The sequence below is a fragment of the Empidonax traillii genome, unplaced genomic scaffold (genome assembly GCF_003031625.1).
Source record: "Empidonax traillii isolate 1590-97213 ecotype Southwest subspecies unplaced genomic scaffold, ASM303162v1 scaffold284:size1552100, whole genome shotgun sequence".
Taxonomy (NCBI): Eukaryota; Metazoa; Chordata; class Aves; order Passeriformes; family Tyrannidae; genus Empidonax; species Empidonax traillii.
The window spans coordinates 178,787-204,096 of record NW_020955477.1 but is presented as its reverse complement, the minus strand read 5'-3'; the positions used below and the strand labels follow the sequence as shown (position 1 = coordinate 204,096).

General features: G+C 50.7%; 1 protein-coding gene across 2 annotated transcripts; it reads right to left on the bottom strand.

Moving 5' to 3' along the window:
* Window positions 1-1,660: 1,660 nt before the first annotated feature.
* On the bottom strand, window positions 1,661-24,076 carry RAMP1 (receptor activity modifying protein 1). 2 transcript variants are annotated; one of them, XM_027890312.1, is made up of 3 exons: window positions 23,962-24,076; window positions 10,214-10,352; window positions 1,661-2,673 (listed from the first exon to the last, which is right to left on the bottom strand). In XM_027890312.1, exons 1-3 carry the CDS (start codon window positions 23,999-24,001, stop codon window positions 2,418-2,420), a joined length of 435 nt encoding a protein of 144 aa, XP_027746113.1. In that variant the 5' UTR covers window positions 24,002-24,076; the 3' UTR covers window positions 1,661-2,417. The 2 variants fall into 2 exon arrangements, with proteins under 2 accessions (XP_027746113.1, XP_027746112.1); XM_027890311.1 differs by lacking the exon at window positions 23,962-24,076 and adding an exon at window positions 23,653-23,735.
* Between the last annotated feature and the right edge of the window lie 1,234 nt (window positions 24,077-25,310).

Below are 25,310 nucleotides of genomic sequence, written 5' to 3'. Positions count from 1 at the left end.
AAACAAATGTTCGTGTGGTTCCCTACAGAGCAGGGGGTTGTGTGTAGCACTTGGGCATTGACTGTTGGGTTTTTACCCCCGTTCATTCTTTCCTGCTGTTCCTCTGCAGGCACTGACGGAAATCAAAATCGTCTCCATCCTCAGAGGTGGTGACAAGAGCTGGGGTGTGAACTGTAAGCACAGTACAGCTTCGTGTGTTTAGATTTTCCCTGTGCCTTTTCCCTTACGGCTTCACAGGCTCCTGTAGCTGTTACTGGAGGTCTGGGAAAGCAGGGAGATGAAATGCAGGGAGTGGGACGCAGGAGGAGAGCTGTGCCTGAGGACAGTAGTGCCAGCGTGTCTGTTCACAGTTAAAACATGGATCAGCCTATTATTTTAAGCACCCAGCTGCAGTGAGAGATCTTTGCTGCCCAAACAGAAATGTCAGGGAAGGTAAGAAGTAAAACACTCACAAAAATAGAAGGGTTGAGAAATACATCCAGAAATACATCAGAAGGATTCTCTTGTTTTTGAGCTGAAAACTCTGAACCAGTTTATTGTCATGAAGATGAGTAATCCTTGCTGTAGTGGCACCCTGGTGCTGTTATCACCTTCCATCCTTCAGGAAAAGGGATTGAACTCCCCATTTCTTGGGCTGTTACCCACGCCTGGCTCCCAACTTGTCCCGGGAAGGCACTGCAGATGCACCAAAGGCAGAGCAGCTCCAGGGAGCCAGGAAAGCTGTGCCAGGGTGGGCAGCAGGTTTAGGGTACCAGAGAACAGAGCTAGAGCTGCAGCTCTCAAAGCCCATCCCCACCTCCCAGAAGAATCCTGCTGTTAAACCCCTTCCCTGTGTTTTTGCTTGCCTGGAGGAGATGAGCAGAATAATAAAGTTTGGATACTGTTAAATAATAAGAATAGGTGTTTTGTGCAATGTGCCTTCTAGCCTGTCTTTCTAGTGGTCCTACACTTTAAATCTTTTCTTTGAAGGGATGTTGAGAGTCCTCCTTTCCCTGAGCAAGAAGGCCTGAGCATTGGTTTGTGCCCATCCAGGATACACAGAGCTGGGAAAATGTTACACCTTATCCTCTAAGAGCCCATCACCTCACCATCCAGGAAAATAAACTGAATTAATTAAGGAGCTGGGGGGTTTATATAAATATAAGTTATTTATATGTATTTCTGTGTATATAGGTAGAATCATAGAGTGGTTTGGGTTAGAAGGGAGCTGGGCAGGGTAGGCCAAGCAGAGGGCTGTGTGTCCATTTGGGAGGGCTTTCTGGGAAGTGTGAGGGCCAGTGCTAAATAGCAGTTGGGTCTCCCCAAGGAGCACTGAAGGGGGCTGGAGTGGTCTAGAGCTGTTGGGGAGGGTGGAGACCAGGGGTAGGGTCAGGGATCCCATCCCTCATGCTGCCCAGTCTCCCACCAAGGGATCTGCCCCCACTCGTGGATGCTGCCAAAGGGGTGGACCCCTGACCTGCCCACCCACACCTGGGGACCCCCCTCTAGGGGGTAGCCCTTCTAACCCCCTCCCTGGGACCCCCAGTGCTACCCCAGTGCCCACAGGGTGAGGGTCAACACTTGGGGTGGTCTCTGGGCATTAAGGGGGGGCCTCTGACCTCAGCCTTCATGGAATGGGTGAGAGCTGAGGATTTGCACCGGAGACAGGCACCTGGGTTAGGTAGGTATTTATTTATTTAGGTAGGAAAAGCACCTTATTCCCACTCCTCATTAGCCCCCGGGTATTGCCATGACCACCACCACCTCCCAGCACCGACTTTCACCCACTGCTGCCCGTCATCCATGCAAAACCCACCCCGTGGAGGCCTTGTCCTGGTGCTGGGGGCAAGGATGCCTTTCCAAGTGTGGGGAACCAAAAAAAAAAAGAGACAAAAAGAGGAAGGCGTGGAGGTTTTGCTGCACCCAGACCTGCCGGCCTTGCAGTTACACTTCAGTGCTGCGCCGGCACTGCAGGAAAAGCAGGATTTCAACTCCCCACACCCTTTTTCCTCATATAATTTTTTTTTTCTTTTCTTAAAAATTCTCCTCTCTTGGCACACGATGCTGGGGGTTGCCAGGGAGGAGGCAGTTGGGCCAGGCGGAGCAGAGCTGCAGCAGTGCTGATGCCCGGGGTGAGTGGTGCTCCCCGGTACCCCAGGAGGACTCCCAGCTGCCCGGGCAGTCCGTGACAGCCTCGCTGGCCCCCGGAATCCCATTTTGCCCAACAACCCTGTCGTAAATGATGCCTTCATTGGGGAACCGCCGGGGGGTGTGGCGAGGGGGCACCAGTGAAGAGGAGCGGTAGCGGTGCTGTCTCTGCTTCCAGCGCTTGGTACCCTCCGTGATGCTCCTCCGCCAGGGTCTTCCCAAAAAGCCAGGCGCGTTCCAGGGGAGATCCCCCCGCGTCCCTCCCCTGTGCCGGCCGCGCGGGGCGTTCCCTACACGATGCCCTCGCTGCGTTTGCTCCTCCACACCACCAGGGCGGTCATGAGCAGGGTGACGAGCACGGGCAGCAGGATGAAGGGGCACAGGACGGCGTTCGGGGGGTCGTGCAGCGCCCGCCCGGACGGGGAGCAGTTCCTGAAGTACTGTCTGTGCACGGCCACGAAGAACTCGTCCACCTGCCGGTTGGGCCAGTAGCAGTCGAGCCTCTCGGCGATCAGCACCGTGCAGTTGGTCAGCTCCCCGTACGTGCTGCAACACAGGCAAGGGCACCGCGTGGCACCGGGGACCAGCACCCGGACACGGGCACGCCACCTCCCCCCCACACACAGCAAAATATACTGTATACTTTATATAAAACATTATATGACATTAAGCACATAATTTATAGAGAGTATATAGCACATCATATGTATTATATATTACATAATATGCATTATATAGTATATAATGTTCCTTTATTAGATAATATTCTTATTAATAATATATTACTGTGTAATATATAGTATACTATATTAGTATATATTATATATATACTATATATATAATATATAGTATATATATATTAATATATAGTATAATATATTACTGTGTAATATATAGTATAATATACATAATATATTATTATATAATATTCATATTATCAATATATTTTATATAGTTATATTTATATATATATATATATATATATATATATATACTCAAATCTTCATTCACAAAGCCTAGCCATGATGATGATGATGATGATGAATTATATTATATATGCTAGTATACATTATATATTATATGCTATATATATGTTAGATAATAATATATGATTATAATAATTACATATATAGGCAATATATTACATGATTTACATTATAATGTACAATATAAAAATTTTTACAATACATAATATACACTATACAATATGTATATAAAGTATCTAATAAAAAGTATATACTATATGATTATGTAACATATAAAGGCCATATAATATATCCCTCCTTGTGCAATATATTACGTACTTTCTATCACAGAGGTGTGTACTTGCTATTTGAGATTATAATTGAGTTTTTACTTATTAAATTTTTTAGTAATTTTTTTGAGGTTGTAGCTAGACAGATATATCTGACCCTATAAAAACATGTAGTGTGTTTTTTTTTTTTTTAAATTTATATAACCCATATAAAACTATATGGGGTTTTGATTTTTTTTTTTAGCTAGAGGGGTATAAAGATATATGGATTTTTTTTTTAACATTCCCATAAGGTTTTGCCACTTTGATGGCACTTCTGAGTGCTCACCCACAGCACAAGTGGCTTTTCATTTAAAAAAGGACATGAAAACAGAAATAATATTTACAGAAACAACAAATTTGGGGTGGTTTTGTTTGGTTTGTGTTAATTTTTACAGGATTTCATGGCTGAACCAGTGCTATTAAAAAATAAAGGATGGACCCACATTTTAAGCAAAGACCTTCAGGAAACCCATGGCAGCTCGTCTGGCTGCCAGCCTTTGGAGCACCATCCTGGTGTGGATTCATCCAAAGGGGGACAGAAATAAGTGAGTACACTAAATCTACTTAAATTTCTCCTTTTATTTGCCTAAAAGTGAGGAGATTGCATAGGAACCAACTGCCTGCTTTGAAGCTGTGCAGGACCACAACCCATCCCACCTCTATAGCCAGCAAGTTCATTTTTCCTTTTTTTTTTTTTTTCTTTTAAACATTTGAGAAACCATGAGCAGCCCTGGGCCAGGGGCACTGTCCCTGTGCTGGGCCATTTCAAACCCTCCCTGCTTTAAAACTCACTATGCATAAAAGTACATAATTTTTTCCCCCATCCCAATTAGTCACATCTAATCCGAGAGGAGCAAAGCAAACCCAGCCCCAGCTCGCCAATTAAAAACCCGCCTGGGGGAAGAAATGTTTTATAAGCATCTTCCCAGCCAGTCTCCACAGCTGCTGTGCAGCTCCTCAGCCCGGTTTTGGGGCGGGCTGTGCCAACAGGCACACGGCAGCACCACTGGGAGCCCCTGCCAAGCCCGGTGATTTAATTAATGGGGTGCCTGCAGCTGCTAAAAGCAGATTCTGCTCAGCATCCCGATGTGCAAAATTACCATTTCCCGTCCATCAGCATCCTTAGGAGATCTCAGGGAGCCGAAGGATCTTCAGGAACCAGAGGGACAGTGTTACCAGAGAGGCAAATAAAAGCTATTTTTAAAGCTGAAGGGCCACACAGCAGCTGGCTGAGCCCTTCCCCGCTTCCGTGAGATAAATAGCTGCTCCCATCATTAGACATGAAGACATTCAAGGAACCAAAGCCAAGTGGTGCCAGCAATGAAAGGATAAATTGTAATTGCCCTTTGCACGGAGGCAGCGGCCGAATTGCAGCAATTGGAGCTGAGGAGAGGAGTTGAGCAGCTCCAGCCCCACGAGCAGCGTTGGGAGGGGGCTCTGGGGCTACGAGGGGCCCAGAGGGGCTGATGGGGTGCCTTACTGTACCCTAGGTCTTTTGTCCCTTTGATTTTTGCTTAATTAAAGCCCCCCTGCTCCAGAGGGGATGGCATTCCCAGCACCAGAGAGGGATCCCAAAGGGATCCATTTGCTGGGATCGGATAAACCAGACTGGTTGAATCCAGGCTGCTTGCAACGCCTCATCAGATGGGATCAAGATCCCACTGGAGAGCAGCAGTGCTGATGGCCGAGGCTGAGCACGCTCTTCCCTGCCACAGCCACGGCAAACATTCCTCCCACTGCATCTCCAAACCGGCATCTGGTTCTCTCTCCCCACGAGCAGAGCCGCGTTATTGCGTTAGCACCGTGCCAGCATCGTCCCACCGGGAATTCATCCCGGGCTGATGGTGAAATATCTCGTTTTCCTGCCCAGCTCTGCCCTCCCTCCCCTCGCCACAATCCAGCCGAGGACAGTGAGGTCCCCTGCCATACCAGGCAAAGCTGAGCTGAGCTCTGGGAGCTGCAAGGATGATCATGGTATTCCTGGTGTCCAGAAAGAGCTGTAACCCTCAGTTACGGAGCTAAAACTCTCTTTGGAGAGAAAGTTGTAGCAGGGTGCTTTGCCTAAGTGGAGGGTAAAGCAGTTTGAACTGTACCCTATTTGCAAAAGTTACCAGGGATGGATGGAGAAGGGCAGGGGGGTTCAGATTTACCCACGGCCATTGCTACGGGTGAGTAACATCAATCTCTACTTAATAATTATTTTGCTTGCTTTAATAGCATTGCTTCAATATTGCTTCAATAAATAGGGCACCGTATCCATAATTATAATTATCTGTGTTGTGTAGTAAATAATTCTGAGCAAGGCTTTTTAGTCTAATATTATATCATTAATAAAATAAATCATTTATTCATAAAATATACTTGGTTTGCCAAGACAAAGTCAGACATTCAATTCCCTGAAACTGCTGAGCAGGGCCTTATGGGGGCTACCGAAAGCGGGAGGTTAAACACAGGAAGATCCCTGGCTGGGCTTCCAAAAAGTCCCCAGAGTCTCTGTGGAGACTACCAGGAATGGCAGGAGAGGGAAAGGAGAAGTGGTCTGTGGCCACACCACCTCCTGCTTCTTCCACCTCCTCCTCTCCTTTGGTTTTACCTTAAACAGCATCATCTTAAGTTAAAACCCTTTGGAACACTCCAAAAGTCCGGCTTTAATTCCTACAAAAATATTAAGAACTTGTGATTACTGAGCTGCTGTAGGACAGCACCAGGAGCAGGGCAGGTTTTCACAAACGATCCCACCACTGCAGGGAGACAGGCAGCCTCACTTGCTTCTCAATATTTTTCCTTACCCCATGTGAACTGCAATTAAATCTGTTTTCCTTGTCACCATGGAAATGGTTTAAAGGACACCGTGGACTACGTGGGGATGAATGGAGATGGGGCCAGGCTGCAGGTGGGAAGCAGTCAAGGAGTGATTAAGGGTTTGATGGCATCCAAATGCTTACAACTGCTACAAATCCTAAGGAATTCCTCTGTCTTTTTACCGCTGCAAACAAGACTAGAATTGGATCTGGCATTTATTCCTTGACAGCACCTGGATGCGGGTGGTGTTACACTATGGTTGGGGTTCACAGGACTGACAGCTCTCTCTTCTGCCACAAGTATCAGGATATTTCCTATCCTACCCAAATTCCATGCTTCAGACGGGAAAAACACCACAAGGCTTTGCTTTTGCTTTGTAAATTAAAAGAAAACACTGATTTCCTCCTCTGCAGGGCAAGCTCAGAGACAGGATGAAGGGGTACCCAGTGGGACCTGGCGAGCTGAAGATAAATAAGTAGATAATGAGATAATAGGGGAATGGATCAATCTGTTTTGTGTAAATAATGGACAAATAGCCTGAAGGCAGAGCGTGAATGTGCTGGCAGCTGCGGGAGCAGCCCCCAGCCAGGGTACCAGGCGAGCCGGGAGCTTGCAGCTCCACCCCTGGCTGCAGCTGTCAGACCAGCACACTCCCGCCGGGGAGCTCCTTCCCCGCAGGATGCCGGCGGCAAGGGGAAAGCATTCCCCGGAGATGTTTAGGCATGCCACGGGGTGGAGATATTCGGGATGAAGATGCCTTGCTCGGCTGGAGTGACACCCGCAGCTGCGTCCCCCCCATCCTGCTGCGCCGACGCCACGCACGGACCCGTCAGGCAAATCCATTCCCTGGCCACGGCCACAACCGAGCAGGAAAAATAGCTGGAAGTCACCAGCTCCTGCTGACGCATTCGTGGGAGGGCGGCCGGCACCCGACCCCTCCAGCAGCCCCAGCTTTGGCAGCAGCGCTCCACATCCCCAAAATAGCTGCCCCCAGGGAGAACACAGCTAATCCCCCCGGCTCAGTCACCACGCCGACGAACCTGGACCTGGGAATCAAAATAGCCCAGTTGGTCTTCGGGAGAATTCATCCCGCACAGCTGAGCTCCCGGCTAAAGCAGCTCGGCCACCACCATGGAGCGGAGGAGCCCCCGCTGCAGCTCCAGTCTGGCTTCTAAATCCCAGGGCAGCCGCCCTTGTTTTTTGGTTTCTTTTGTTTGGTTGGTTGTGTTTTTTGGAAAACAAAACACCAGAATGCTGAGGATCTGAGGAGCATCCGAGGCCGTTCCAGACTGCTTGGCCTCTGGGGGAGGAGGATGTGGAAGAAAACCAAGTGATCCAAGGGAAAACACTTCTCAGTGTGGAAGGACACTCTAGTCCTTCTCCCTTCCCAGGAGTCACTGTTCATGGCCAGCTTCTGGAATTAATTACTGTATAAAAAACCACCTGGCATCCCATTCCTGAAGTGTGTAGCAGCTCACACGAGCTCCCCTGGTCCATGATCAAGACTTGCATATCCAGAAACATCGACTTTCCCTAAATAAGCACGGCTAAGAAAGCCAGCAGAGCTCAGTGGTGTTGGACAAACCTTCCCAGAGAGCTGGTCCTGGTCCACATGGTCCAAGCCCAACCTCACCAAATGCTCCTGGTGCCGAGAGACCCCTCGGTTAAGTGGGAACGCTGCAGCACCAGTGAGGCCAGAGCTCAGGTAATGCCTCTGAGGGTAAGATGGGAGCAGCATCTGCAGCCTATAAATAGGACCAATGAACCACAATTACAAACTCTGCTGAGACAATTTCATTTATCCAGATGTTCCCATCGTGTCATCCTCAACTGAGCAGGAAAGTACCTTATGGGCACTTTGCTGCTTAAATGCTGTGATATAGGAAATCACAGCTCCAAACCTGAAGCTGTTCAGGTCCTGGCAGAGGCAAAACCTCACAGCATCTCTCCTTGCTTCAGACAGGTTTCAAGCATCAAAATTCCCTGGTTTGGAGGAAGATATGGAAAGAACAGGCTCTAGGGAAAAGGTGGGCTATTTCCATCTCTTCATCTCACACCTGGAGGAAGTCAAACCCTTCCCCTAAAGCCAGAGGGGTGACCAGCCATCTATGCCACCCACTGCCACCCCTCCTGCTCATCGTCCAGAAGGAGCTGGTGATTCACACACACACCCAGGGAGCAAGGCAAGGTGGACACCCAAACCCCATATCCTTGCAGCTTATTTACTGCAGTAGCTGAGATTTTTCTGCCTGAGTTTTCCCAGTGCACAAGAGGATCAGAGGAATGTCATCTCTTAAGTGACCCCAAGCTATCTGTTCACAGGCAGCAAATGGACTCAGGCAATCAAATTAAACACTGCAAGCTTATCAATATTTCCTCCAAGAGCCTCAAGAACAAGTTTAGTTAAAGCTATTTAGGAGAAAAACAGGATTTTGGAGATAAAGAACAAGCTCTTCCAAACACCTCTGCTCCCTGGGCAGTGGTTTTGCCGGGGAAAGAGATGGATTGAGCTCATCAAGGAGGCCACAGACAGCACTGAACCAGGACCAAAAGCAAAGTCCTGCCCCTGGGGGACACTCAGCACACCCAGTGTGTATGTTTAGAATCACAGAATACAACCATAGAACCATTAAGGTTGGAAAAGACCTCCAAGATCATCGAGCACAACCTTTGACCTAAAAATACATAAACACAGCTGTGTGTAGTTTTTGATATGGCACAGAATAAAGGGCCATGAAGCAGGAAATCAACCGAGATCTTGCAAAACCTCTAATTTTTGGGCAAAAGAGCTTATGGCATGCAGCACCGTTTCCAGCTGACCTCCATCCCCACTGGTGTCCCAAGAGCTCATTTTTGTCCTCTGCTTCATTTTCCCAGGGAAAGGCCATGGCTCAACAACGCTGTATGATAAGGAAAGTCAGCTGAAGGGGGAAAAAGGGGTTTTACTTTCTCTTTTCAAGCCTTCCTGGTGACACATGGCCACCCCTGACCGGCCTTTGCAACTTCAGCCAAAACCATCTCATCACCAGGAGAACGATTTATGGTTGTACTGAAAATACTCAGCTGATTATAAATGGTAAAGAGCTAATCCAAGGAAAGCGCTGTTTGGGTGCTTTGCAATAAAAATAAAACTGAAAGAAATTCCCCAAAAATCCAACACGTTCCCTGCAAGCAACATCCCTGCCCTCCCTGCTGGGGCTGCACCAAGCAGGGTTCCCCTATCACCCTCATTATCCCCCAAAGGTGCTCCACTAGGGAAGCTGCATCTCTGCTTCTCCCAAGTCATAAATCACCACTGACTCCCTGACACTGATTACAAACAGGAGGCTTAGCAGAGGACTGCCATGCCATACCATTCCAGCCTCTCCCTCTAGTTGCTTAGAAAAATCAACACACAACTCCTGGAAGCAGGGGCTGAGCCAGCAGGTCCAGTGGGACAGCCTGGGATTTTCTCACAGAAAGGGTCTGAGGGCCCCTCAGTGGGTTATGGGGTTTTCAAGCTGAGGTTTGGACTGACTGGAGAACCAGAGTGCTGAGAAAAAAAATGAAGGATCTCACGGAAAATATGTCCATCGAGCTGTGAGTCACCAGAAGCCGTGACAGGGGTCCCAATCTGCTGCTTTATTAACCCGTTGGTTCCCAGACAGTTGTGGTCTTCTCCCACTGAAGCTGCATTGCTGAGGCACGTGGCTGAGCACAACCACCACCCTGACTTCCAGACACTGCTCAGGTTGGGCTCCCTGAAAGCCTCTTTAAACACGGAATGGCTGAGCTTGGAGACAACCTCTGGAGACCCATCTCCCTTCATCCAAACCCCCCTGCTGGTTTGGAAACCCCACGCAGGGGTGGAGCCAGGGCAGCACCAGCAGCGGAGTGAAACGGCACATTGATTATCGCTCGCCAGGAGAGAAAACCCCAAACCCCGAGGACAGGGGCAGGTGGGCTCGGGGTGGCAGGACTAGAGGGACGAGCAGAGGCCTCACTTACCCCACGGTCTCATCCCAGTCACACCAGAGGCGCTGCCCGATGCCCTCCATGCTGAGCTGGAACTGCTTCAGGCAGTAGTGCCGGATCATCCAGCCGTAGTCCGGCTCCTGGCACGCCGTGGCCGCGATGAAGTGCTGGGCTGGAAGACAGGCCAGGGGCAGGCGGGGTCAGGCTCTGCTGTGCTGGGTCACGGCACAACCACGGCCCCCGGACCCACCCAGAGGGCACCCACCACAGCAGAGCTGCCATCGAAGCAACCCCGCTCTCAACCAGCTGCTCCAAAACCTCCTTGAGGTTGATTCCCCTCCTCACACCCCTCAGACCCCGCAGCACCGGCCTCCGTTCCCCTCCCGAGTGCCTGACACTGATAAATCCATTATTCAAGACATGCCAGGTAAGTCAGAAGTCAGGACACGGATTCATTCTCTGCTGATTGCTTGGCATGCACCTTTGGACTTTAAATGCCCAGGCTTTCGGTTTACAAAATGAGTGAGGGTGTTGGGGAAGGTGGGGAATAACCCCGTGGCTCCCAGCCAGGTCCCTGCTGGAGCAAAGCACCTGCACGGGGCCACATTTGGGAACAAATGACCACCTGTACAGAGCATGAGGTCTGGCACAGGGCAATTCATCCCTGGCGCTGATTTAACCCCCCTCTGGGAACGTGTCCCTGCCACCTGGTGCCTTCTGGTTTGGGAGCAGGGAAGGCAGGGATGCTGCTTACAGGCTCGAGCACAATCCATGCCATGTTCTAGCAGGGAGAAAGGGAAAAGGACAGGGATTCTACAAAGGGAAGGGGAAACAAACCTTCGGAGGGATGATTTACTGAGCCTGGCTATAAATAATACCTTTCCCTTGGTCCCAAAGAGCCAGCTCGTGCCTCTTCAGCTCCTAGAGTACTCTGCAGGCAGGCATCACATACCAGCTCTATTTTTTGCCACGTGTGAATAACTCTGTGCTTTATTTATATCTTTTTTTTTTTTTTAAACACAACAGAATTTAGCTGCTTTTATGTAGCGGCCAAGGGACATCACCATGGGACATCATCCCTCTGCAGCCCCCGAAATCCTCGGAGCACACAGGTACCAGCATCCCATGGCAATGGCTGGGAACTCAGGGAATTTGGGTGATGCTTCTGGTTGGCTGCAGGGCTCCCACGCTGCCTCCCACCACCAACTGTGAGGAGTTAAGGAGCGTTAAACCCTCACTATTGCAATAATAATAAAATTGAGTTTATCAAAATCTAAAGCTCTCCCCAGCTGATACCAGCCAGGGGCTCACCTGACAGCACCTCATCAGCCAGAGATGAGCCCTGCTCTGAAAGGGGAAGGTTTGAGCTGCTGAAGCAAAGCACAGAGGGATGAGGAGAAAGTGGAGAAGGAGAAGGGAAGGTACAGTAATTTTATGTGAGGCCTGGACTGCAAATCTGAGTCTGGGCAGGCTTGAGGATGATGGATGGCTGGGAGGCTTCTCCCCCCTTCCCATCACTCGGCTGAGCGAGCACCAGCATCCGAGGGAGGCTCAGGTGCCACCCCAAGGGGTCACCCCGCAGTGAAGGCCGTGCACTGGACTGTAAAGGACAAGGGCCCTGTAAATATTATGCCCATCACACGTCTGGACAAGCAGCTGCAGAGAAAATGCTGCTGGGGAACGTGTCAAGTGCAGAGCAGGGGAGCAAGAGGGAAGAGGGGAGAGCAGGGGAGGAGAACAGACCAAAAGGCAGATGGATGAGGGGCCGAGGAGCAAAGCAGGAAACAGAGCCAGAAAGAAACGAGTGAGACACACAAAGCAGGGAGAGAAATCGAGGAAGACAAAGCCGCTTTAGGGAATTTAACACTCATGCAGCACAGGGAGAAAGAAAAGCAGGAGTTAACCGAGCACAGCCAGGCTGCCCTTCACCTGGCTTTGCTCCTCCCCACTCTCACTTGGCATGGGTGAGCCTGGAGACAAGTCCTTTGCACCACAACTATCCTTTGGAATGCCCAAATGTCTCCTGACAACAGCACAGCTGCTTGGAGGAAAACACCTTAAGAGGCAGCTCCACCTTGGGTGGAGAGGGAGAGAAACACTGAATAAACCACGGGGATGAAGCAGCTGAGAACCACAAAGTGGCTGCAGGGAGCTGCAAGCCACATACAGCTGGTAGTCAGCAGGAAAACCAGACCCATCAGCCAGGGACCAAGACCCTTCACGTGGAAATTTGATTTTTAACACGGTGAAGGGCTCTTTTGTCTTACACACCAGAGGCAAAGAGCATCCAAGAGGAGCGAGGCCCAACAGAGCCCATTGTGTAAGCGCTGCCAGGATGGAGCCGGACACAGCAAGGCAGAAAAAGCCCTTTTGTTTTCAGCTGACTGGGGAGAACCGACTTGAGCTGTAATTACACATTTTAAGGTCAATGTGAGGAGAAGCTCCTGCCACATTTCCACACGGTCCCTACCTAAACCCGCAGATCCCTGCTGCTTTACAGATCTCCCCCGAACCCGTGTCAGGCTGGGATGAGCTCAGGGTCTGTAACAGCAGGGGGAAAAAAAAAGCAGGGAGAGAGTTTTGAATCTCCTGGCTCTCATTCCAGAAGGCTCTCCTTCTGCCCTCAGCCCTGCTGATGGAGATGGGGTAAGTCAGCTGCAGTGAGCTGTAAATAACTGAGCTCCGGAGCGGTCACGTCTCTGTACTTAGCAGCATCCATTTGTGAAGGCCATAAGGAGCTGCTGAATAAATGAGCTCCAAAACATGACTACACACCCAGGCTGAGCTGCCTCCAAAGAGCTCCCCTCTCACAGGCCTCTGGCGCTCCCGTTCCCTCAGGAAAAATGGCATCAGGAGCGGCGGGAACACGGTGGTCCTCTGGGAGCATCCCACTGGAGCCATGCAGGACCTCTGCTTGGTCTTTAGGTGCCACCTCAACATGGAGAATCACAGAATCCCAAAATAGTTTGGATTGGAAGGGACCTTCAAGCTCATCTCATTCCACCCCCCTGCCACAGGCAGGGACACCTTCCACTATCTCAGGTTCCTCCAAGCCCCTTCCAACCTGGCCTTGGACACTGCCAGGGGTGGGGCAGCCACAGCTTCTCTGGGCAACCTGTGCCAAGGTCTCACTACCCTGACAGCCAAGAATTTCTTCCTGATATCTTATCTAACTGCCCTCTGTCACTATGAAGTTATTCTTCCTTCTGCTATCACTAGAACTGCTGATGAACAACCTTCCCCGCAGAGAGAATCCCTGATTGCCTGTTAAAAGATGCAAGCTTAAGGATCCTTCATTTGCCTCCTCACAGGAAACATCTGGAGAGCAGCAGTGGGGAGGTGATTGGAGGGACAGCTTTTGCAGGCATCCCAGATCCTCCTGATTACCCTGGGATTGATAACCTGGAGAGTTCCAGCAAGCATCTACCAGGATTCAGCTTACTGAGAGTTAGCTGCAAATAAAAAAAAAACTGTCACACATTTATTTCTGCAGAAAAATAGTGCTGGTCCTGAATTGTTACCAAAATTTCGGGAAAACAACTGGACTTTTTTAGATTGCACTTCTTAGAGCTGGAGTCTGGGCCAAGAGCTCTGGGTCACCCCTCCAGAAACAGCTTGGTGGGTGCCACCCCCTCCTCCTGCCACCACTGCGAGCCCACACACTTGTCATGGTGACAGTTCGCCAGCAGAAATCCCTGAGCTTTCTCTGCAAGGAAGGTTTTGCATCTCACATCAGTGTCCCCTCTGCACAATTCCTTGGTCTCTGGCCCCATTCTCCTCAGCCTTGCCACTCCAGCTCTCTGGCATTCGACCTCTGGATGCTGCCCAAGGCATGTGTGCACGGGGAGAGTTGGGGGCAGCGAGTCCCACGTAAGGCAGTTTCATTTCTGGGGAGATCCCACCAAGGTGGACTCAAAACCACTCCTACTCTCCCCTCTCGTGAGGGGCTGTATAAAATTAACTCAGGGAGCTAACTGGGTGGGAGCCCAGCACCTCCAAGAAGCCCAGAGCACTGAATGGATCCACCTGCTGGATCCATGGTGGTGACTATCTTCCTTTGGGGGGAAACTGCTCAGGGCTTCATAGCAAAGAGCAGGAAATAGCCATGCACTCATCAAAAAGCTTGGAGGTCTCATTAAACCCCAAAGATGGCAGAGAACTGCAAAGTGACATTCACAAGAGGGCTGGCAATGAACAAGGCACATGCAGCACCAGCAAAGCTCTGGGCTCTAAGAACAAACACCCCAGTATCTTCCTCTGGGCTTCTCCCAGATGCTGTAACCCCCCCAGTGTGAAATGATCAGTGCCCTCAACAGGCCCCAGATGAAAACAGTCTGTTTTCCCCTCCCTTTTGGGTTGGTGGTTTTGCTGTTTGATTGAAAACAAGCCTCGTGGTTTGGACTCGGTTGCAGAATAAAACCCAGTAGGAGCTGGAAATTTGGTGTTCGTTTGCTGAGCGTGATCCGAGCCCCGCCCTCCGCCCGTCCCCATCCAGTGGGATGAATCCTGCCCCAGCAGGTACAAACCTAGTGAGATTAAACCAGGTACAGCCCAACCAGACAGACGTACTCACCAGCTGGGAAGGAGGTGGTCTCTCGGGGCTAACCCCAAACTTGATTTTGTCCCCCTCTCTCGTGGCCAACAACCCCCAGACACCTCAGACTCACAGCTGTCCTTTCCAAGCCCCTCACCCTGGTGACAACAAACCTCCAGTGGGGATCACAGCTCCATGTGGCTGCTGGAGGTACCACATGGCTCCAGGAGAGCAGGTTTTGAGCAGGGGGATTTTGCAGGCACAGCCCTGAGAAGCCTTGAAAGCACATGTTCATTCCCTCAGGCTGCCTTATTTTCCTTTCCAACCCTTCCCTTGGTGTTGGGACCCCCCCATTTGCACACAGACCAGCCAGGTTGGTCCTCAGCAACTGCATTTCTCAGCATCTTCCCTTTCACTCAGCAGAGCCAAAAAAAAAAAAAAAAAATTGAAAAACTGGCCCTTCCAGTATCTGCAGACCCCTGGGAAGGGTCTGGTTCTCTCTGCTTAAAAACACACCTCCTGCTGGGGCTGCTTTGGGCAGCCACCAGCTCAGCAGAGCCTTTGGAGCTGGCAAACACTGCCTTGGTTCACCAGGAAAAACTAAGCTGGTGCTTAGCAAAGCTGTGTCCCACTTTGGCTGGAGCTGGGGAACAGAAAACTGCAGATGTTGGAGTTGGGAAGGGCAGGGTGGCCAGCCCAAGGCTGTGTGTTCCTCTCTGAGAAAGGAGAGAGCCATCTGCTCACACCTCTGCTTGCTGACAGCCCAGGATGTGCCCCCACAGTCAAATGAAACCTCTGAGCCCTGACAAGGCTATTTCTGTCCTGGTTTTACACGGGGAATGTATTTTTAAAGCCCCTCCTCCCTGGCTGAGTCAGACTGGGGGCACTGGCCCCCTCCCCGAGCTGCTGGGATCTGGCAGCGCCTCTGGGCTCTGTCTGGGCTGTGCAGCAACTTGGGAATGGAGATGGATGGAGGGGCCCACACCCTGCAGGTGTTCGTGGGGGAACCCAATCCCAAACCTGCTCATGGATGCTACTGAAATATCCTCAGGTCCCAAAACCAGGCAGCCTCTGCGCTCTTGTTCACTTGGTGTGTTGTGGCACTGTCCCTTAATCCGCAGGACTTTCTCTCCCAGCAGAACCACTCAGGATGTAAACTATGAGGGAACTCGTGGGATTTGGGGGTTTTCATGTGCTGGAAGGGAGTGGGGATTTTTCAGCAGGCCGCTGAGTCACGGCGCAGTGAGGATTCCAGAGGCAGAGCAGATGCTGGGAGGTGGGGGGAGATCTGCCTGACTCCCAGGACCTGGAAAGGCCAATCCCAGGATGTCTTGGACACGCTGCCACTGCTCACTTCAGAGAGAAGGAGCGTTCCCCCCTCCCTGCCTGCCCTCTGCTCCAGGGGGTGCAGATGGAGCACCAGAAGGAAAGTACTCAGAGCTCCTTTAGTGAACAAAGCCATTTACAAGCACAGCCTGAACATGGTTACAAAGCCCAGCTGGAGCTCCCCCATGAGCTCTGCAGATGGAGGGTTCACCCCTAATTCTGCCTGCCCGACAGCCTCACTGCCACGAAGCCACATAAAAGCTTTCAAAGCACTCAAGGACTCAGGAAACTTGGATGGGGGAGAAGTCACTCAGGCTCAGAGGGGGAAAAAAAGCCTCATAGCAGGGAAAAATTGTTAAATGAAGAGGCAGGGCTAGGAAAGCTCAACGGTGGGAAAACGGATATTCCCCTGGAAAACACACATGGGGCTGTGGCTTTGCTCGTGCTGCTTTGGGGAGTGAGCTGCAGACACTGCAGCCCCAGGGAAGAGCACGGCCACGGGCCTCCCCCTGGCTCCCCATGTCACAGGATCAGAGAGTGTTTCAGCTGGAAAGGCCCTGTAAGACCAGCGAGTCCCACCCTCAACCCAGCACTGCCAAGCCCACCACTAAACCACGTCCCCAAGTGCTACATTCACATGGCTTTAAAGTGCCTCCAGGGATGGGGACTCCACCACTGCCCTGGGCAGCCTGTTCCAATATTTGACAGCCCTTCAGGTAAAGAAATTCTACTGGCATTCTGCTGTGCCAGGGGTGTAGGCAGGGGTGAGAGGCAGAGTAAAACCCTGCTAGCCCGGGACACAGGGGACACCTGAATGCAGAACTGGCACAGAAAGTCACTGCCCGCTCAGCCAGGGACCTGGCCATGTGGAAAGCTTGGGCTGCAGATGGGGCCTCCAAAGGGGCCAAAGGCTTCCCCATCCTAGGGAATAGAGCACAAAGTGTGGTGGGTCTGAGGAGCACGCTGGGGCCATCCCCAGAAGTCCCATTTCTGGGGGACGCGGCTTAGATGAGCACAGGAGCAGAGGCAGCAAGGGCTGTGCTTCACCAAAGCCAGGCTGGATGCTCCAGAAACACTCTTGGGGATAAACATCCCCGGGCAGAAGAAGACGACTTACCTACAGTAAAAGGCAGTAACAGGAGAAGGTCAAGCGGAAACAGGTGGATCCCAAATAGCCACCGGCTCCGGCTCTGGCACTGCACACTGGCAGCCGGACACGGCTCCTGGCACAGGCGCCAGCACAAGGACCTTTGGCTACACTCCTATTATTTTGGCAGCCTGATGATCTTTAGATAACAAATCTGAGCCTACAACCTGCTCTAAAGTAATACAGGGCACCAGGTTTCACCACAGCACGTCCCACCAGAGCACTGCGAGTGCTCTCCCCCAGAACAGTGAGGGGCAATGGCAGCAGCTCCAGCCCCTCTCCCTGGACCCGGCACTTGGACCCTGCCACCCATCCCAGCTCTGTAGCCCCACAGAGTGACATCTCTGCAGGGAGGCAAATAATCTGGGAGGCTGAAATGAAAACCACCCTGGCCTTCAGCCTGCCCACAGGGGGTTTCATCTCTGCTGATGACACAGCCCAGCTCCTGCCTTGGGCCCAGAACCCATGAGTGACCCATGCACCCTCCCCTGAACTCACAGCTCGGCCTGAGCGGGAATCCCACTCCCTAGTTAACAAAAATATCATCAAATCCGCTGGCTGCAAGGGTCTTTACATGGCACTTGCTTAAAAGAATTATAAAATTAAGAGAAACGCCCTCAAACAGGCATTGCTTCCAGGCAGCTGGCTCCAACCTCAACTTCAAATAAAAATTCCCTGGCAATTATTTTTAGGGAGTTTATTTTGTGCCCTGTTGGAATAGCTATAAAGCGACAGCAAAAACTCAAACACCCCCATCCTGGCAAAAAGTAAATGCCTACAGATCATCAAAACATCAGCTCGATGGATAAATCACTTCCTTCCTTCACAAGCACAACAGGATGCCAAATTTAAAACCTCTGACATCCTTTTGGGTTTCATGATTATGTTCAGCTGTATGCAAAATACCTCATTAGTGCTGGCTGGGAAAAAAAAAAAAAAAAAAAAAGCTACCTCTTTATCTTGCTTTGTGTAATAAAATGAATCACCATTCCAGAAGCAGGGATGAAGTTCTCCTTTCCTACACCGAGCTAAAAAATCAGATTAAAGGTTTTTAGGTTCTGGGTATTCACCTGTATTAGCACGAGTTACAGAATGTCCTTGTTATCCATTAGAGGCTGCCAAGCACCTTTTCAGAAACATGTCCCTACTGATACTGCAGAGGGCAGAATGGCAAATACTTTTATTCCCCCCCCCCCCCAAACTCATTCAGTGAGTAAAATAAAATCAAAATTAGCAGAAAAGGGAGGAAAGAGAAATGAATTGCAAACCCTGCCATGCTGAAATCCAATTGCTGGCTGATTGCAAACCAGGGGAGGGAAAAATCTGCCATGAGCTGTTAGTTACAAAGATAATTATATCCTTAATGAATAGCGGGGTCTTTTGGAAAATGATTCTCCTTGACTGAATTCATGGAGGAAAACCACAGGTTTTAGACACGCACTGGCAACGTGTGCACAGCCCTGACTTCACCACTCCGAGTTCAAACCATCTCTGCCTGCGACCGCCATCAAATACCTGCTCCCAGAAGGAGGGTGAAAGAAACCAGGGATCCCCGTGGAATTCTGTGCATTCCTCTTTTGCAAACAGCCCACGAGGTCGGCAGCAGCAGCCAGGGGCTGAAGGGATGCCAGCCCTGAGAACGAGCCACCTCCCTCCTCCCTACCAGGGGAGGACTGTGGTTTCCAGCTTTGCCATCCCAACACCTTAACCCAGTGTTAGACTCGGGCTTTAGAGCTATTTTTAGAGCATCAACAAAGCTCGGGACGCCACGGGAGGCCAGATGTCAGCTCAGTCTCAAACCCAGCCTGGTCTGGCTGCAGAAACCCAGGGAAAAACCAGAGCAGCCACCACACTCAAGATTTCAGGAATGTTGCTAAAGCCAAACGCACTCTCCTCCCGCCCCCTGAGAGTATTTTCTCCTTCGGCTATTTCAGTTGACTGAGGCTAAAATAAGAACAGGGAAAGTAACACCAAGGTTACAAGTGCTTGGCCGCGGTTTGTAGACAACACGCTGCCACCCTGCCGGCTCAGCTTTCAACGGGTTTGAGGGCATTAAACATGGACTGTTCTGCTCCATGGGACCATCTACCATCTGAGACAAGAAAACCTGCCAACAGATCACCCATAAGGAAGCACGTAGTGAGTAAACGTAAAAAATTTGTTTTAGGGAGAACACCAAAATAAATAGTCTCCCTGTCTTGTTGCTGCATTCATCACAGGCTGCACAGAACAGCAGCTTGACTAAATACTTTCAATGCAGAGTTTCCAGACCAAAATCTGTTGCTGAGCCCTGTGAGCAGCCCAGACATAATTCATTTTTTAACAGAGATTTCTCGATGCGGTTTTCTTTCCTTCCAGCTGAACAGCACACAGAGATTGCACCTCTCTGCAACTCACACACACACACACACACACACAGAGCTGCCTCTTTCCCAACATTTTAACCTAAAGGATACAGGGAAGCCCAGAGGGATCGATTGCATCCTGCCCCTGACCAAAATCCAGAGGTTTTCATCCAGGCTGCTGCCCACTGCCCTGCTGGGATGCTTTCCTGAGGTGTTAGGATGTGCTTTTAAATCCTCAAAAGCTCACGCTGTAGAAGCAGAGAGACAAGGGACTGAGAACACTGAGCAGGTTCATTACTGGGTTTGATTATTAAAATGAGCCAGCTCACAGGCAGCACCCACAGCAGCACAACACCAGACAGGGACGAGGATTCCCTGGTATTCACCCACCCACAGCAGGAATTAGCCTGGCAAACCCTAGCCATAGATAAGTTTTAGAAGTGAAAAAGGCATTTAGCAATTTTACCGAGCTGAAACATGCTCTGTTTTCCCCTATAAGGGGTTTGCAATGCTCTTCTCTCTCCAACCCAGCGGTGGTTTTGGTCCTCTCTTGGTGCAGGTCTGTGCTGGTAAGGGCTGTGACCACAACCATCACTTCGGGGCCCAAACCTCCCCCAAACACCCACTAACACTGACAGAGCCAGACTGCACAGCTGGCCAGAGAGGCACCATGAACCTGCCAGTGCAAAGCAATAACTCCAGATTCCCACCCACAGCTTTTCGAGACCTCCCTTAACTCTGCAATGACCTGATAATGATTCCCAACCCTGTGAAAACATAAAAGATGCCAACCCCATTTTTAGCCATTATGAGGTCTCTAATTTCATTCCAACCAGGTCACAGCATTTAAGTTTTCATTACCCACAACCTCCCGGGTCATCACAATTAGGAGATCACAGCACCGGTGCTTTAATGGCCCTTTAATTCAAGAGCATTTCAGAGGTTTCCCTTTCTCATTACTTTTACTGTTCATCTTTTCTTATTACTTTAATTTTTGAGTCCAGCAAATTCAAGTGATGAGATGACCACAGCCTGCAAAGCTCCAAGCTTTGGTATTAAGGTAGTTTAAGGATGGTTACAGGGCAAAAGGAATATAGAATCATAGAATGGCTTGGGTTGGAAGTGACCTCAAAGACCATCTCATTCCAACCCTCTGCCATGGACTTCCACTACATCAGGATGCTCAGAGCTCCACCCCACCTGGCCTCCAACACTTCCAGGGATGGGGAATCCACAGCTTCTCTGGGCAAACCTGTGCCATGGCCTCATCACCCTTACAAAGAAGAATTTCTTCCTAACGTGTAATCCAACCCTGCTCTCTGTCAATGTGAAGCCATTCCCCCTTCTCCTACACATGCTCTCATAAAAAGTCCCTCTGTATCCTTCTCGTAGGCTCACAGGCACTCAGGCACGTGCAGAAAACCCAAAGCATCTCCTCTCACTGCCACATCTTTTCCCAGAGGCATCTTGGACCACAGATCAAAGTCATGTTGTTCATACATACAGTTAGACAATTAAAGACACTCTGAAGGATTTCAAAAGTTTTACATTTCTACCTTTTCTCATGACTGCAGGGATGCCAGCAGCTGAAGAGAAGATACAAATGAGCTCAAGAATTTCCTGTTTTCCAAGAGAGGTCATAAACAGTGCCAAAACCTTTTGTTTCTAAGAAAGCATCATTTTTTGCAGAATATGCAAACACAGTGCCATACAGCATAGACAGAAGATGGAGGGAATCAATGATATATTAATATTTTACCAGCTTTATTTACAATTGCCTCTTATTTCTTTCAGTAATGCAGCTTTCTAAACCCAAAAGAAATCCGAGCAGCACAGCCCAGCACTGCCCTTAAGCACTGGCATACAGCGCAGAGCTGATGTGGTGCCAATCATCACTGCCCCACTAACAATGAGCAAGACCACAGCTCATCCCCTCCTGAGAAGCCTCTGCAGGGAGCTGTAGCAAAAAAAAAAAAAAAAACAAACAGAAAAAGCCTAATTTTACCTTAATGGAAGTGGTTACCTTGGGATACAGCTGGATCTCAGGCCTGCTGAATGAGACCAAGGTTATTTTTAGGACGGCCGATTCGCTGACCATCACCGCTTTTGAAAGACTCTGCAGCGAGGTGGGAAGTTACTTAAAGCTTTAAGAGAAAGGCTTGTCTGGCACAGGAGGAAGGCTTGGCCAAACATCCTGCCAGGATTTGGACTGTGGCTTTGGTACAGCCAGGGGTTTATGGTGATGGGGAGAGGGTCTGTGTCATCCCATCCTCTCTTGGCCCACACCACACACAAAACTGGGAGTCACCAGCCGGGCAGTACAGCTTGCCCAGCTTTAGGCCAGGGACTTGTTCCCCACCACCAAGGAGCCCTGTAGAGGCTGTAAGAGCACACAGGATGTTCCCAACTAGCAACAGAAGTTAGATCTCAGACAGTATCTAGTTCTTCTGAGCCAGAAAACCACTTCTGCATCCTGCTGTGGGCTGCAGCAGCAGAGCACAGCTGAACACAGCGAGCAGGAGCCGGGGCAGGACCAGCCGCAGTGAAAGCCCCTGAGCTCAGGCTGAGCTGCCTACAGAGATGGACACATCTCCAGAAACCCAGCTCTGGGGAGGAGACCACCATAAACCACACTCAGTGCTCATAAAACTCTCAACAGTTTGCAAGGGAAGGTGTGTTAGCGACCGAGGAAGCCTCCCAAGTGTCCCAAGGCAGCAGTCGGGCCCAGGGGCTGGCAGCGAAAACACCAACACAGAGCTATAAAACTCACCCTCCTTCCCTGCTGCCTGCCCAAAGAGGCCCTGAAACGGAGTGGCAGGATTTACAAGCACAGAGATGATGCTCCCCACGCAAGTGCCAGACCTGGTGTCAAGCAGAGGCACTCCAGATTTGTCTGCCAGCTCTGCACTCACAATAGCAGGATCCCAGCACATATAATAGCAGAGCTTTTCCCACACCTTTTGTATCCTCCCCTTTTCAAAATACTCTTTTCATTTTAAAACAATTGCTTCCCCAGAAGCATCAGTGACCTCAAAATTCATGACTCTACCATGATTCCTGGGCACTCAGTTGTCACTTGCAATTTCAGTGCAGCCCTGTCTGTGTGCAGGGCTGTGAAGCAGGAAAGCACAAAAAGGCTGGGTTTTTGTTAAACAGCACAAAGTGTACTCAAAAAAAAAATAATCCCATGAGAAGGATGTAGGTAAAGACAAACATATCCACAGCACCATCATTAGCTGTCATCAGGCAGAGGCAGCATCCTGCTGCTTCCAAGCCCACTGGAGGTGGAAAAGAGCAGCCTGGAGTACCAGCAAGTCCTGCTTCGCTTTCAGCTGTTGCAGTGCCCAAACCAAGAGAAGGAAGGGTCAGGAAAATGAGACGGACTGGGAAAAGAAAGCAGAGAGAAATCCTAACTGGTAGGAGTTGGTGCTCACTGGCAGCAAAACCAGGCACAGGTTTCTGCACCGACCACTCGCTCCTCAGCCAGGGACCTGCAGCCTTTCCCTGCAAGCCAGCACAGAGAACATGCCTTGTCCAAGGGCAGAGCCTTCTCCTGCCCCTGCACAGCTAAAGAGAGGCAAATAGTTAAGCAGGTGGTAGAGGTAAGCCCACCACCTGCAGCACAGCTCAGCGCATTATTCACCAGGATTTAGAGGAGAAAACCAGCACAGGAGAAGGAAGGGAAAGAGGGAGAAATCTGGGCGTCCTCAAGGAGCACTTTGATTTCATGGAAGATCAGCGTTAGGACAAAGGTGCATGGTTTAAGCGCCGTAAATAAACGCACTTTTACAGAGCACATGTACACGATCTTTCTGCTGCGGGTGCACAGGTGACAAGCACAGCACAACTCTCTTAACTGTTGCAACTGCAATGCCAGGAGCAGCAAAGAAACCAGGGCACGCTGCACCGGCGGCAACAACCGGGCGACAGCAATTTCCAACCCGTAAAACCTGGAACATCCGACCTCACCTAAGAGAGGTCTATTTGAACGAGCACTTCTGGCTGCCTGCTCGCCCTGCGGCTCAGGAACGGGAAGAGAGAGACTCCTAAAGCAGTAATTAAAGATGTGCAGCAAAAGGACGGCTGCCAGCACGAGCACGGTTCGGTACCTCTCACCTACCGAGCGGGGAATCCCACACAAAGCAGGCTGTGTCCAACAGCATCATCGCCTCAGATTCCCAGGCCAAGCGCGATGCGACCCGGCGTTCTGGGATAATTTCTCTTTCTGATTCCCACCCGCTGCCTGTGTCGCCAGTGACGCCAGGCTGGAGGCTCCCCCGTGTTTCAGGGACAGCGGGGTGTGAGCGCTGAAGCCCGTGAGGAGGCGGCCGGGGCTGCGCGCCCCTTCCCAGCGCAGAGCGGCTCCCAGGGAGCCTCTCCCGCCGCCCCACCGGCCCCGGGGAAGTTGTGTCGCGGCGCCCGCACTTACCCAGGACGAAGCAGAGGAAGCGCCGCGGCAGCAGGGCCATGGCCCCGGGCAGGAGCGGCTCCGCTCCCGGGGCCGGGCGGGCTCCGCGCCCGCCGCGCTGCGCTCAGGGGCGGGCCCGGGGCGGCCGCGGGCCCCGCCCGCTCCGCGGGGCTCGCCCCTCCGCAACACCCCCTTCTCCCCAGAGAGGCAGCGGGAACCTGTCCCGAGGCGCCCGCAGGATGAAGCCAAGGCTCTCGTTACCTCCGACTCCGCGGCCGTAGCCCAGAGCCGCGGGGAAGGGAGCGAACAGTTCAGAAGCACCGAGAAGTCCTTCCTCCCCACGCGGTTTCTTTAGCCCTGCTTCTATCTTCACCGCAGGAACTTCTCCCTAGCCTGAGGATGAAAATCTTGCCTTCCCCCCTTTTATGTGTTGGATATGAACATAGAGGAGGCAGCGCAATTGTAGGGAGAAGGTAAATGTTATGTGGGTTTCTTTTTTTTTTCAACCGAGTGGAACATCACTACTGAGCTCCTACAGCTCCACCTACAGCTCGTTACCGAATCGGGTCTGAAGAGCAGTGCCGGCCTGGGCTCCTCACGGTAAGCCAGTAGGGGTAGGTGAGGGCTTCAGCTGCAGCGAGGTCACTGGCCCGCAGATCGCTTCTCTCACATTTTAAGTCATCTCTCCCTTTCAAAGGGAGAAGAACAATAAACAAGGAAACCTGAAGGAACGCCACAGTGCACTCATTTGAGTGTTTCACACGGCAGACACTTCTGCGTCCCCAACAGAAACAAAACAGCCTGCATGCCAGAGAGCCAGGTCTTCCTAAACTATTAACACTTGCCTAATTACAGAATCAAGTTCAGGGAACAGAAACAGCAACAGCCGCTGTTCATAATGTGGCACAGCAGAGCCTAGGCCTGCTTTCATCTTTACAGGACCAGGGAAGAAACCAAAACCTCACCTGCAGCACCAGGACCGAGGGTACATACAAAGCCAGGCTTTGACAGCGTCACTGACTGCGGTTCTGCTACGAGGGGAGGGAGTGGATGAGATCTGAAACCAACACTGGCACAACTTTTTGAAGAACAGATTTTAACCTTTATTGACCACAGATCAGTTCTCTCACATTTTAAGTCAGCTCTGCCTTTCAAAGGGAGAACAGTAAACAAGGAAACCTGAAGGAATGCTACAGTACATTTGAGTGCTTCACATTACAGACACTTCTGCTTTCCCAATAGAAACAAAACAGCCTGCACACCAGAGAGCCAGTTCTTCCTAAACTATTAATACCTGCCTAATTACAGAGTCAAATTCAGGGAACAGAAACAGCAACAGCTGCTATTAATAATCTGAAAACAGCACAATA